Source organism: Ovis aries, chromosome 1, assembly GCF_016772045.2.
Source record: "Ovis aries strain OAR_USU_Benz2616 breed Rambouillet chromosome 1, ARS-UI_Ramb_v3.0, whole genome shotgun sequence".
Classification (NCBI taxonomy): domain Eukaryota; kingdom Metazoa; phylum Chordata; class Mammalia; order Artiodactyla; family Bovidae; genus Ovis; species Ovis aries.
Window position 1 is genome coordinate 126681028 of NC_056054.1, and position 15635 is coordinate 126696662.

The window sequence follows — 15635 nt, forward strand, 5'->3', positions numbered from 1 at the left end:
ATGGTAAAGAATTCACCTGCAATGCAGGAGACCTGGGTTCAATCCCTGGGTTGGGAAGATCCCCAGGAGAAGGGAATGGCAACCCACTTCAGTATTCTTGCCTGGAGAATTCCATAGACAAAGGAGACTGGCCGGCTATGGTTCATGGGGTGGCAAAGAGTTATACAGGACTGAGCGACTAAGACACACGTGGGCTTCCCAGGTGGTTCAGTGGTAAAGAACCCACCTGCCAAAACAGGAGACATAAGAGACATGGGTCAGATCTCCGGGTCTGAAGATCCCCTGGAGAAGGAAATGGCTACCCATTCCATTATTCTTGCCTGGGAAATCCCATGGACATAGGAGCCTGACAGGCTACAGTCCATGGGGTCACAAAGAGCTGGACACGACTGAGCAACTTTACACACACATACACACACACACACATATACTCTCTCTCTCTCTTTATGTGTGTGTGTGTGTGTGTGTGTGTGCGTAGTGCCTGGCACTACATATAAGAGTGAATGAATGTGCTTGAAGTTATGTTAGGTTTCTTTTGTAATCCTTTCCTATTGTAGGTCTATAAACTGTGGACATGTTTTTCAGATGAATTAACTCAGTTTAGGTTAGTTCTCCAAAATCCATACTTTGAGGGGAAAAAAAATTGTCTATGAATGTTAATGCAAAGCTAGCCAACATTTATATAGAACATTCCCCCACAAAGCTCAAAGGAAATTAAGCCAAAATGATCAAATGCTGATGATTTCCCCAGGGAAGCGTCCTTGTCCTTCCACAGAGAAATAGTCTCCAAACCTACAGAGCTAAAATAGCCTCTCTTCCAGCGTTCAAACGTGCCAGTTCAAAGAAAACCAAGACAAGGAGCCGTGCTGGAAGCTGCCTCTTTCCCAGTTCCGCACATGTAAATAGAAGCAATTTACAAGAGATTATCTGGGGTCTGAATAGCAGAGAAGCCACTCTAATCTTGAGTACCGAGGTTTCATTTCTCTTCTTCCTCCTCCTGCTTTCTTTCCTCTTTGCCAGAGTTAAAATAAGAGCTCTTCTATTCCCCGAAATGCTGGCGTCCGAGATGGCGCTTTTCCATCAAGTGATGGGGAAGAATCTCCTCTCGGAGACCCTCACACAGGCTCCCAGGGACATTTCCAAGGAAGGTTCCTCGGCCACTCGCGGCCCAGCGCAGAGGTTGGCTCTGCTCATCAAGTTAAACGTTCTGCCTTCAGGAGGCAATCCTCAATACACTTTCCAGCCTTACGGCGCAAAGTTGAGGGCGAGGGAGAATGTGCGTGCGTGAGCGCGCGTCGGGGTGTCTGGATGGGTGTATTGGGGCGGGCAGTAAATAAAGGGTGGAGCGAGTGAGGAGAGGCGGGCGGGGAGAACTGAGAAGCCAAAGCGTGGCTCGGATCCCAGTTAACCTGCTGGAGCTCCTCCTGCTCGCTGAGAGCCCCTGCACCAACTCAGCGCGTACCCTCTCCCCTTCTTCCTCCGTCTTCTTTCTCCCCGCCCCCCATCCCCCGTTTGGTCTCGTGGCACTTTCCACCTGCCCCCCATCCACGCAGCCACCCCACTTTCTCATCTGACCCGAGGACGAATGAGGGAGACGTTCCGGCGAATTGGGGCAGCAACTTTCCCCGGCTGGTCTCTCGGCTCCGGGAGCAGTTGCGCGCGGCTTCTCCGAGACCCGCGGCCCATGGAGGAGGAGGACGAGGAGCGGTGATGGGCTAGCGGCAGAAGCCAGGAGCCCAGAGCGAGCCCAGCGTCGCCCGCCGGCTCCGCCATCCCACGCCGGTTCCCTCGAGCTCTTTCCGCCAGGGGAGCGCTCTGGGTACCACCGCCTTAGCATCCCAGGGAGGATGAGGCAGCGACCCGAGCCCAGCGGGCAGCATCTCCAGGGCGAGCGGCGGCGGCTGGGTCTCGGCATGAATTAAGAAGCCAGGAAGATGGAGCGCCGCACACTCCTCGTCCAGCCCAGGCTGAGGACCAGGGACGCCGGCTGGACGCTTCTCTATTTCCTCGGCTCCGTCCTCCCCCAGACCGCCCCGCAAGTACTCCGGATCGGTGAGTGAACCCCGCGGGGCGGGGGAGCGCTCCAGGCGGCCCGCTCCGGGGACGCGATGGCTCCCCGCGGCCGGCGCGGGCGCCGCGGGGTCCCGGGGCGAGGGAGGGCGCGTCGGTCCGGGGGGCAGGAGCTGGGGGCTGGTGGAGGTCAGGTCCGAGGCTCCGGGAAAGAAGAAGCCGCGTCACCGCTTCCCTCCTGGCCAGTGCCGGGCTTCCCCGCGAGGTACAGTTGGCAGGTTTCTTTTTTTAAAATCCGGGCTCCAGGAACGCGGGCAAGAGCGCCAGCGATCCAGGTTCGCCTGGACCAGCTCGCTACTCTGAGTGTGGGGGGCTGCAGACGGTCGGTTTGGGCCCGGAGATGCACTTCTTCTCTGCGCCTCGGTGGGTATCGCGCTGCCCAGATGCACGCCCGGGGAGTCCTGGCAACCGAGTCTCTGGGTACCCGCGGGATGCCCAGATCTCAGGAGTCGAAATGGGGACCACCAGGAATGCGGGGACTTCCCTGCGTCTGCTCACCCCGATCCTCCAAGTTTCCTTACTTAAGTTGGGTTCTTGCTCGAGGAGTCGCCAAAACCTGGAGGGTTCCGTTAGAGTGGGGCAGAGTTGGGATCTGACTTCTGGCTGAGGGTTCGAGGAGTCAGGAGGACCGTCGAGTTAGCGCCGCGAGCCGGCCCCTAAGTTTTCCACCCTCTCCCCAGTCTGCCCCACCTGCGTGCCACTGAGCACGATCCAGACCCGTTAGGGTAAGTCGCTGGAAGACTCTGGACTTTCATCTCAAGGGGGGATAAAAGAAGACTGGAAGACTGAGGATAGGGACCCCGGGGGCCCCCTAAGGAGGGTGAGATAATAACTGGGGAGAGAGGGATCTTTGCTAGTGTGTGGACTCAGGGACCTAAACACACAACACCCGCCACCAAGGTCTGGTCTGTGAAGGCACAGAGCGATTTCCGAGGGGCTTTTTTGGGTTGAAAAAGCTCGTTGACTACTTTAATGCTCTCCCTGGCACACTAAAGCCAATTTCTATTCCTTTAGTTCTCAGTTGGTCCTCTCCCCCCAACCCACTGGGCTTCTTAAAGACCCAGTGAAGGCGGAGAGCCACAGGTGAAGTCTTGACACCACGCGGGGCTCCCAGCTTTTCCAGTTTCTCACTGTAGGCACCAAGACTGAGGCCTTCACCTCGGAGGGCTTCTAACTTACACCTTTTCCAGGAACTGACCGAACGTGTGCATGGAACCATCCAGGGCACTCTTTCAGAATGCCACTAAAGTGGCTAAAATTGTTCAATAACTTTTATTAATTCTGACCTGCAATGAACGCATCTCTTTTCAAAGATTCAGAACCTAGTTCCTGTCACTGAATATCCCCATTGAAAATTTTTTTTAAAAAAAAAGGAAGTTTACTATTTTGAAATGCATTTTCTCCAGGCACATGGGCTCTGTTTTTCAAGCACAGAAAAGATTTCAAATACTAACTTTTACCACAGATATCTTTCTCTAAAACATGATAATGCACATTTTAATGGATGATTTAGACTGTTCATTTAAGAAGTCCCAAAGGATTCCTCTACCAAAAGTACCACTCATAGCTAAAATATTCTTCACCTTAGTTTTGTTTTAACCTTAAATTTTTTAAATCTTTTTTTTCTCTTTTATTTATTTTTTGGGGGGAGGGGGATGCAATCAACCCTATACACGGTAGGGTTGTTCACTCCTGTGAACAACACAGCGTAAACAATGAGTGTGTTACAATTTCCAGTGTTCATTAACTTAATTGGTATTTTGCATATATTTTATATATCTTAAAAAAGACAAATTTAGACACTCTAGAATAAGGTGTCTCAGCCAACAGTTCCCCTTCCTGTACAATAATCTTAAGAAATAACTTTCCTCTCCTATATCACCCAAATCTAAAGGAATTTCAGGAGGGGATGTGAAAGTATGTTAGGACATATCTATTCACAGATCTGATTATTTACCTAAGCTCCAAGGAATCACACTCATCCATTTAAATTAGTTTTCAGAGTTAAAACAACCCAACGTGATTCACTAACCTTAAAATATGTGCTGCACGATAATGAGATTTTCTTTTTCTAAATGGGAACCAAAATGCATAAAGTGAAATAGCTAGCCCGGTGCTGTTTATGTGCAGGACACACATCTTACTTCTTCTGGCTCCTTTGTGACCTGTGCTTGGCATGAACACCACCCTGTAGGCACCTAAGGACCATGCTTACTTTTAAATGCACATTTCGGCACCATGGAAACTAGCTTTAGCTCAGTGGAAACCTGCCTCTCTACGGTGAGTTTCTTATGTCAGTCAAGTCCAGCAGTGACTATGAAATATCAAAGGAGTTGGGGACTGAGCCACTGTGTGTATGTTGAGAAAAGGAAAGAGAAAAATGAAAACACACTATTTTTCACTTCTTATCTTTCCTTCCTCTTTTCAACAAACCACCAACCATCTAACCAACCAACTTACCAACCAACCAATCAACCAAAAAGGACACTTGATCATTAACTTGCATTAGTATTACAAGTGTTCCAATAACTTGAAATATCCCCAAGTAAAACATAGATGTCTGGCACTTTGCACTGTGAGAAAGCACTTAATCTTGGATGAATTAATTACACATCTACTTTTCTTGCAAGAGTGTTTGCTTAAACTTCAGCCATTGAGAAAAAAAAGTGAATGAAAGGGATAAAATTTAACAGAAAATTCATGCATCCTAAGAATTAGAGAGGTTTTGAGTGTGTATTATGCATGGTTTTCATGCATATTGTGGATGTCTGTTGAAAAGTTTATCATCTTGCAACACAATTTATATAAAGGGCGTTCTATAGGGCAAAGAGGTCCTAAGCTTTACTCCTAACTATACTTCAGAGGTTCCACAACAGCCAGCATGGAGGAGAAATAATGGCTGGAGGCAGGGAGTTCTCTAGAACACGCTGGGGTTATTCCTGTCTTTCTGTCTCACACCCCAGTGTTTGTCAACAGCCGGTTAATCACACACACATGCTTCAGTCACAGACATCTCTGTTACATAGCCAGATAACTAATAGTTAGACATGGATCTAGGTGACCTGAGTAGATGGTGGGTACCACCAGTAGTGGACAAAAAAAAAAAGAAAGAAAAACAATTCTATATGCATATGTAATTTCTGGGACAGATGTATCATATTTCTAATCACAATAGTAACAGGATTAAATATTTTCATAGTATATTTTAATGTATCATCTCAACCTACTCAATCGCAGAGGTGGTGGTTAAAGCTTAGCATTTAAGAGTTAAGAGTTGGGCCACCAGGCTTTCTGACACATGGTTGTTATCAGACAACACAGACTTGGGTCCTACCTCTAAGACTTACTAGAAATGTGTCTCAGCAAGACCTTCTCTCTCACAGGCTTTTGTTTGCATCTGAAAAATCAAATTAAAGCAATTGCAACCTCACAGTGTCATTGGTAAAAGTACAGAAAATAGATAAGGAAAGGGATTTAAGCAGTCTATGGATTTATTAGTTGTTTGTAATTGTTTTTAATTTTTAAATTTGTTAAATGAATTTTTATTTTTTTGCTCATTCATTTTTGGTTGTGCTGGGTCTTCATTGTCGTGTGGGCTTTTCCCTAGTTGCAGTACGTGGGCTTCTCATTGTGGTGGCTTCTCTGATTGTGGCTCTTAGCCTCCAGAGCACAGGCTCAGTAGTTTGTGGTGCACAGGATTAATTGCTCTGCACCATGTGGGATCTTCCCAGATCAGGGATCAAACCCATGTCTCCTGCATTAGCAGGCTGATTCTTTACCGCTAAGCTACCAGGGAAGTCCTTTTGAACTTTTTAAAAATTATTATCATTGAAATTTGCTTTCTAAACAGGGACTTAACAAGTAGTGTGGTATATGTTTATGACACTTAATATTTCTGAGCCCGTATCTCTTTACCTGTGAATTTGTAGTAATGATATCTACTTTTCCTATTTCACAGGGAAGGATCAAATAAACTATGTTTTTTGTTATTTGCAAGCAAACCACTATAGAAATACAGTGTATTACTATTATGTAATTAAATATAGTATACAAAGAGAAATACTGTGGAATATGTGAATAGAATGGACATTTACATGGCGATATTATTGTTCAAATGTTTTTATCTCCTTAAGAGAGATCTAGATGCATTTTATTTCAACCATCAAGTTGACAATAGCATTATTTTTTAAATATTTAATCATAAATATCCCCAAAGTTCAAAGTAACACTGCATATTCATATTTTTGCTGAAGTGTACAAAAGCTCACAACTTTATTCTGCCGTCACAAAATGAATTATTTGTCATTTTAATATTCATTCTTCACTCAACAGATAAACATTTATTATGTGCTTCCTCACCTATGAGCTGGGCTTCCCTGGTAGCTCAGATGGTAAAGAATCCCGCTGCAATGTGGGAGACCTGGGTTGGATCCCTGGGTTGGGAAGATCCCCTGGAGGAGGGCATGGCAACCCACTCCAGTATTCTTGCCGGGGGACAGAGGTACCTGGCAGGCTACAGTCCATGGGGTCGCAAAGAGTCAGATACGACTGAGCAACTAAGCACACACCCCTGTGAGCCAGATACACGCAGGGCATGCCACAGTGAACAAAATGCATCTGGATCTTTGATTCTTATATTCTAATGGTTTACAGTCTATGTCACCACGGAAAATTTTCACAAGACCTTCAGTGAAGACGCTTTTAATGTTTTAATGTCAGATATTATTCTTGGAGAGTTCTCCATTCATCTGCTGTCAGTTTATTATATCCATGGCATAGTCCGCATGGAATAAGTCCAAGACTTCAAATGCACAGAGGACAGACAGAGTGGATTCATGCTGCCAAACCTGGAGCAGAAATCCCTGCCTCTGTTTAGGAAAATCTATTTGGCCCTGAGGTAGACTTCACCCTGAGAAAGCATGCTGATGTCATCATTGACTTTAAAACTCCACTGACCCTGGGAGAAAAATCTGGAGGAGAAGCTATCTGATAGAGGATAAAAAGGGAGTCTCTGGATAATGTGAACGTATTTCTGCAAATGAGCAGATCTTTTGCCTTATTATTTTATCTGCATAAATCACCTTTTTCTTTAATATTGATTTTCAAGGTCTAATAGATTTTACAGGTCTAATATATATACTGTGTAAACCTGACTTGTAGGACTTTTCCTATATGGCTTTTAATCACCAGTTTTGAGAAGGCTTTGCCTAACTTTGTGGCTTTGCCTAAGTTCCAGTGCTAGTTAGTAGAAATGCTGGGCTTTGGAGCCAGACATTCCAATGTCAAGTTTCAAGCCCCTCGCATTAAATTATACTGTATTATAGATGGACTTGTGCATGTCAGTTACACAACAGTTTAAGCTGAAGTCAAAATATCAGAGAAACAAACTGTTGCTGTTAGTCATTCAGTAGTAACTACGTAAAGCAAAGTTAATGTGATTTATATTTGAGTATACTTTAGACATTTATCAAAAAGGAATGCTGATATTATCATTGGACTCCCCATAATTTCTCAATAAGAAGAGGTTCAGGAAGATAATCTGGTTGGAGGGGAACCTTGTGGCCTAATATCTAGCCAACACACTATTTTTAATGAGACTGTACAAGCAATTGAAACGGCTTTCAGGGGAGATTGATTGATAGATAGTAGTGGTGGTGAATTATCCTATGGCCTCTTAATCCTCTTTTGTTGTTTCATAGATAATTATCCATAGAAAATGTAACATATTTTATCTATATGCTAAAATTTTCCAGAAATTATTTCAGCTCAAAGAAAGAATGGTGGAGAACTACAAGTGGGAGGGAAGTCATATTTCTAACTGGCTTTTTCCAATTGGCCTCAAGAAAATTACTAATGTATTGTGTTAGTTATAGAAGGATAAATAATAACAAACTCATGGATTTATTGCAAAGAAGAAAAGTGATATCATATGTGAAATGTATGACTTGTATTAGGGTTAACGCAAGTACCTCCTCAGCTTGATCTTTCTTTTGGTTAATGAACAGGGTAGGAGTTTCATACTGAAGAATAATTGACTTGTCTCATTAAGTAAGCATGGGGAAATGCTCTCCTTTAAAGATTCATGGGGCAGGTTTATATATTAAAAGTTGTTTGTAATTCTGCACAAAGAATTCTGTTTTGTTGTTGTTTAATATGGTATCTCCCACAGTTTAATCATCAGAAGACCCTTACTTAAATCACAACCATTAAGGTCCTACTGAAGTCATGCTGCCAAGAACATATTTAAGGAAACACTGGACATTAAGACCATTGAACTGTCAGTATATACCTCAAAACTCATGTGACCACACATCCTACTGCTTCTTCAGTCTTACCCAAATTCTGCCCACTCCTTACTTCAGAATATCTTTTTAAAAAAGCTTTAAGAATAGATTTAAAATGTTTAGATTGTTCTGTATTATGAAGAAAACATTTTTAAAAACCACATTGCCTATTCTGAAAGTATATCATTTTTATTAGCTTAAAATGTGATATGGGGCCATTCTGCTGTTTTTGTTTTTACTAGGCTTACTTCTTTAGGATTGTTTTAAATGGAAAAAAATATCAGTTTTATAATATACTTTCTAAGAATATAATTTGTAGTAAGTTAAAGTTCTTTTTATATTTAAACTCAAACTATATACTTTTTAAATGTGTATCTGAGTTTTTCAGTGATAAATTTTCATAGAGAAATGCAAACATTTAAATAAAAAGTAATGTACACCAGCTACATAAACTAAATTTCTCATCTTGATTTTCTATTGAGATCAAGTTGTCATATCAAACTGGAAAAACCTAAACTCTAATTACATTAACATTCTAATATTAGTAATTGCAAGTCAAATGGAAAGCTCAGGTTTACCCTGAGGGGGAAAAAGTAAAGAGGTGAAAATATGCTATTTTGTATTTATGTAACTTGTAAGCTACTAAAAAATAAAAATCCCTATGTGACTTGGGTGATATTTTACTCTCTTTCTGTTCTTTTTCAAAATTTAAGGGTTTTTAAAATGCAATTTTATACAATGTTAACATATTTATTAAATACAAGATAAGATTTATTAAATACAAGGTGTACTTAAGAAACAGTGACATTGACTACATTAAGAGTAAATTTTTATTAACCACAAAACAATCTCACAAAAATACCATACAGCAGTAAAAGCACTTTCTTTTAACCTCTAAATTATTTTGCTATATTATTAGGTGCCTTAGTTGGCTGAATACTTTTGAAAGACTAGCCTATCTTACGTCTTTTGATAAATTACTAGTTAACTGCTGTCCTGTTTGGGGAAAAGCAAAACACAAAATAAAATAACATATAAACACCTATTAACACTAAAGTTCTGACTGAAAAATGTTTCAAAAGGAATTCACCAATGTATGTTTTATACTAGAATTTATTTTTATTTAATAGAAATCTAGTGATTAATTATTACTCTTGTCATCCGTTATCAATTTGGAAACTGGCAGTTCACTATCACCTATTTTTTTCTTAAATATGCAAAGTGAAAACTATATGAAAATGCATTATTTGTTTCACTGAGCAAGTCAAAGATTATAGACTATATTAGGGTGAAACATGTACTGTATTTGATCGATTACAACTCAACTCATAAGTGGGTTGGTATTCACATACAGTGTTTTTTAGCTCTGTCAGCTGAGAAGGCCCATAGACAATGACACTCCAATAGCCATGAATACAATGGGCACCCAGGCATCCTTGTAGACATGGACACTTTGGGGGCTGAAGGAAAAATACACAAGATGGTCATGGAGTATCTTATAATACCAGAGAAATAAGTGGTCCAAAAACCCCATTGATGGGAGTGTGTTAAGGTACACAGGTATCAAGTACTGGGGTCCCAAGGTCAAAAATGGAATAATTTGAGCAAAAATTGTTTAAAGTAGTATTGGGTTATAACCAAAGTATAAAATAAATGACCTTGAGTTCATGCTGATATAAATAAATGATTAAAAAATGGGGGAGAAGAGACATATCTCTGAAACAAATGAGCCAAGTGATCAAGGTCAGTGTTACTAGGGATAAATCATACTGATACTATCTACCTTTGATGTGATAAAGCAAATGGCACTTTTCTTATCTGGGTTTCATCTCCAAAATTCAGATCCCCACTCTAAACATGAGAAAAATGTCAGATCAATAGCAAAAGAAGGCATTTTACAAAATATGTGGCCAATACTTGCCAACACTTTCAAGGTCATGATAAAATCTGAGAAATTGTCACAGCCAAGAGAAGTCTAAGGAGACATGATAAATAAATGTGATTGGATGTTCTGAATGAGATCCTGGAAGGAAAAAAGGATATTAGGTGAAAACGAAGGACATTTGAATAAAAATGCATACTATTCTACTTAATAATAGTGTATCAATAGTGTTTCATTAATTTTAAACGCACCATGCTCATATAACGTTGTGAATAATAAGAAAAACTAGATGTGGAATATGAGAATTTCTCGGAATGTAAGTCTAAAACTGTTCTAAAAAATATGTAAAGTCTATTAAAAAAAAAGACAAACAAACACCAAATCCTCAACCCATATCAAGATCTCTTCTGCTATAACTGTTCCTACCTACTCAGTAGTACAGAAAAGTCTGTAACTAATTGCATCAAGGAAAACAGAAAACCTATTGTAAATTCCATAGAATATGCCACATAGTCTTCTAGAGTACCATTGAAATAAATACAACAGAATATAATATCAGAAAAATCATTAAGGAAATAAACTTTATATAAAAATTGCTATTGATAAAATGTGATGGTTGTATGTCTTCTTTAGAATTCTACTTTGGGTTTACAGAAAATCAGACATTAGCTGTTTCTATTAGCATCTAGGTTTTCAGCAATTATGTACTTTTTGTACTTAATTAAACAAAATTTAACTTTGAATATTGATTCAAGCATTGTGATTCAAGCCTCTGCTAGAGGCTTTAAGTGTGGATGTCTTAGAATGAATTCTCATAGCAAACCATTTGCATGGTTCCTTTTCTTAGCAAAATTGTCTAAATATGTCCTTAAAAATCAATACTTAATTCCCAGGGCCAGTACTTTATAATTCAAATTGGGAAAAGGATGGCAAAAATCAAATGTTTTTCTTTTTCATTGTGAAGACTCGATTACAACGTTTAAAGCTTTTCTTTTTTAAAGATTTAAATCTCTTAACTGTTGGATTGCATACTTTGGGGAACCATAAACAGAAGCTGCATTCTGATGACCTGCCTATCTTTATATTGTATAAGATGTTACTGTATTTCATCTCCTAAAAACGGACTAGTCAGAGAGCTCTATCTTTTGAGTCTAAAGGGCAATATTCATTTACCTTTTGAATTCTGGGCAGTGCGTGTTTCTTTTAATTCAGGATATATTTGAACTCTAAGGCTGTTTTTATACAAGCTTACCAAATTGGCAAGAACCTTTATAAATAATTGTAAATCGACTAAATCAACAGGAAGGAATGGTTAAGAAAGGAATAGTTGAAGCTCAAGAAAGAAGGATCTATTAAATGTAAACCTTATGGTAAAATGTAGGTCTTAAAATGAAAACTGCTTATGAAGTAGTGTATGATTTTACATAGCTTGGATTGGGAATGTTTACATTTCGTCCTTGCTTATAGATAACTAAAAGAATTAAGGTGGAAAAAGAAAGTCTATTTGTTTTGTGAATACAGTGAGTTACAGGTGATTTTTTTTTTTCATTTAGATTACTATTACTTGTCCTTGCCTAATTTAAAAATGAATGGTTAAAGTCACCATTCTGTACTTTCTAGATTATTCTAGCAGTCCCTTTACATGTGGTTTGACAGAGTGCAAAGCACACAGAAATGAGAATATTTCCAGTTCTAGTGATTGTTAGCTTGGCCGTGTCTCCTAAGCTTTAAATAAGCCCATGTCCTTGGTTGAGGAAGCTGGTGGTAAACAAAGTACATGGGTGCAGTGGCTAACCCCACCCTCGTCCTCAATTCCCTCTACAGCGTTGGTTCTGCTTTATTGTCATTGGTTTGAACTGAGAAACCACATGAAGATATGCAACACCTTTGTACTTAGCATTTACAGCCACGGCATCACATGTGTGGAAATGGAACTTTGTTCCTTTCCCTGAAATTAAATTTGACTAGGCACACAAGCCCCTGTATCCACCAGGACCACATCAAGGTTTCACTTTCAATTTAAAATGTCAATTTCAAGAGCTTTCCTTTCTTCCTTTTCTCTACATAGACCAAAGACCACTCCCTGTCCTTCAGGGAGATGAGTTTGCTGTTGTCTGTCCATGACATCCACCGTGATATGACGGTTCTGTCTGAACCGCAATCGGAGAGCCCACCATGGTTCACTTTCACCCTTTGAGACCCAGCGGTTCTCTATCTGGTTTCTGAAGTGGGCTGTTTACCCAGCACCTCATTAAGGAGAAATCCATGGTTCACATAGCAGCAATCAGCCTCAAGTTATCTCCAGGCCCCAGTTATTATATCAGGCCCTTTCTGTTCAAGCACACAATGTCTCCGTCTCCATTTTCATTTATGTGCCTTGAACAGCAAAACGCGCAGATTGTACTCACAGAGAACACAACTGTATGTGGATCTAACGCCCTCCCCAGTTCCCAGGGGTTCTACTGACTGCCTGTCTCAACTCGAAGTTTCCATCCTGCAAAGAGGGGAAACAGATCTGGATTCTTAGGGTGCCACACGTTTATCTGAACTCTTATGTTGAATTTAAGCACTAGGGTGATTTTTTTTTTTTTTTAGTTTTTTATTTTTTAAATTTTAAAATCTTTAATTCTTACATGCATTCCCAAACATGAACCCCCCTCCCACCTCCCTCCCCATAACATCTTTCTGGGTCAAAACTATGTTTAAACTATATTTTATAGCTGTTTCAAAAATCAAGATAACAAGAAGCAACAATAAAAGCAAACTTTGTACATTTCAGTTTTCTGCATTTTGCAAAAGAAAGTCTAGGTTTTTAAGGTCTCTCTAATTATTATATGATATGTGTTATATCATAATTATATAATTAGTATATACTATATGTATTGCATATACATATCCACACATTATCACATATATTATATATATTACTATGTATAATATGCATATAGTCATGTATAAATGCCTAAATATATATTAAAATTCCAGTTTATGTTTTTCTCTATGCTTTCTTTATTTGACCTGGAGAAATATCATGTATGAAGCTAATTACTGCATTTCAAAATAACTTGGGAACGGTAATGGTGATTTGCTCAGTTGTGTCTGACTCTTTGTGACCCCATGGACTGTAGCCTGCTAGGCTCCTCTGTTCAGGGGGATTCTCCAGGCAAGAATACCAGAGTGGGTTGCATACCCTCTCCTCCAAGAGATCTTCCCAGACAAGGATGAACCCAGGTCTCCTGCATTGCAGGTGAATTCTTTACCATCTGAGTCACCAGGGAAGCCCAAGAATACTGGAGTGGATAACGTATCCCTTCTCCAGGGGAACATCCCAACCCAGAAATTGACCTGGGGTTTCTTGCATTTCAGGGGATTCTTTACCAACTGAGCTACCAGGAAATCCCCAAGCGTGATAAACACCCTGTTTATGACTGGTGGCGGTGGGAGACAGAGAGAAAAGTAGAGACGGGAGCATAGGGATCACGACCATGACAAATGTTCTCAGGCTACAAGGGCTTTTGAAACATCTGTTCAGTGACCTATCGGAATATCCCTATTGGTCAGATTGAACATCAAGATTTAATGACATCAAGGTGGTGCTAGTGGTAAAGAATCTGCCTAGCAATTCAGGAGATACAAGAGACTCAGATTTGGTCCCTGAGTCGGGAAGCTTTCCTGCAGTAGGTAATGACAACCCATTCCAGTATTCTTGCCTGAAAATTCCCATGGACAGAGGAGCCTGGCGGGCTACAGCCACGGCTTTGCAAAGAGTTGGACGCAACTGAGCACAGAGCCCAATTAACACAATAGTGCCGACAATACTTTTGCTACATCTAGGATCATTTGTCAAAAAAGAATCCATATTAAGGTACAAAATAAATATCTTAAGGAAGAAAATGATTTGGTAGGGAACAGCCCAAAAAGTTGTAAAGAATTGGTTATTACTAGTTTAATATATCAGAGAAGGCAGTGGCACGCCACTCCAGTAATGTTGCCTGGAAAATCCCATGGACGGAGGAGCCTGGTGGGCTGCAGTCCATGGGGTTACTAAGAGTCAGACATGACTGAGCAACTTCACTTTCACTTTTCACTTTCATGTACTGGAGAAGGAAACGGCAACCCACTCCAGTGTTCTTGCCTGGAGAATCCAAGGAAACCAGATTTGAAAGAGACACATGTACCCCAATGTTCATCGCAGCACTGTTTATAATAGCCAGGACATGGAAACAACCTAGATGTCCATCAGCAGATGAATGGATAAGAAAGCTGTGGTACATATACACAATGGAGTATTACTCAGCCGTTAAAAAGAATTCATTTGAATCAGCTCTGATGAGATGGATGAAACTGGAGCCGATTATACAGAGTGAAGTAAGCCAGAAAGAAAAACACCAATACAGTATACTAACACATATATATGGAATTTAGAAAGATGGCAATGACGACCCTGTATGCAAGACAGGAAAAAAGACACAGATGTGTATAATGGACTTTTGGACTCAGAGGGAGAGGGAGAGGGTGGGATGATTTGGGAGAATGGCATTCTAACATGTATACTATCATGTAAGAATCGAATCGCCAGTCTATGTCTGACGCAGGATACAGCATGCTTGGGGCTGGTGCATGGGGATGACCCAGAGAGATGTTATGGGGAGGGAGGTGGGAGGGGGGTTCATGTTTGGGAACGCATGTAAGAATTAAAGATTTTAAAATTAAAAAAAAAAAAAAAAACTAAGATCCTGGAAAAAAAAAAAAGAAGTTCCTTTCAACAGGCTATAAAAATCATATAAATATAAAAATATTTTTCATGTGACATATATATAAATAAAATTCATATACATACATGTATACATACATTTAAAATAATAGTTCTTAAGACAAGGCAGAGACTTCAAAGACCATCACACCCAACTTTCTCATTTGATAAAAGAGAGCATTGAGATCCCAGAAATAAAATCAGCCCAGCCTGAGTCTCAATGACATTTTGTTGCAGCTTTGTTTTTCTCATTCAACTCATTTGAGATTTGTTAAAAATCTATACTTAAATGAATGAGGTATTGTAATCAACCAGTAAAATACATAGACGCTCCAGAATATGAGGGTCACAGAACTATCAGAGTGGTGTCTTTAAATCTGGATGCTCTGAGAAATTATGTTTTGAGATGTATATCGAAGGAGAAGGTAGACCAGAGAAAAGGAGGTGAAGTATACAGTCCAGGTGGTGATAACTACTGAAAGAGTAAAATCCAGAGAAATTCTGACATGTGGGAAAAATATCAATAGAGAAATCTTAACAAAAAGCTGTTAAATGTACATACCTTTAGATTTTTTTTTTTCCAACTTTGTGTGATCTAAGTATTTCTGGTCAACTTGTTTTACATTTATTTGAGTTACAGAAGAGT

General features: G+C 40.3%; 1 protein-coding gene across 6 annotated transcripts in view; it reads left to right on the top strand.

The window, feature by feature from the left end:
- Window positions 1-1411: 1411 nt before the first annotated feature.
- The window catches only part of GRIK1 (glutamate ionotropic receptor kainate type subunit 1), a 467772-nt gene continuing 453548 nt past the window's right edge, over window positions 1412-15635 (top strand). For all 6 annotated transcript variants that reach the window (XM_042229760.2, XM_042229778.2, XM_027978475.3 and 3 more), the window contains exon 1: window positions 1412-2052. In XM_042229760.2, the coding sequence (XP_042085694.1) occupies window positions 1935-2052 (118 nt within the window). In that variant the 5' untranslated portion in view covers window positions 1412-1934. The remainder of the gene's footprint in view (window positions 2053-15635) is intronic.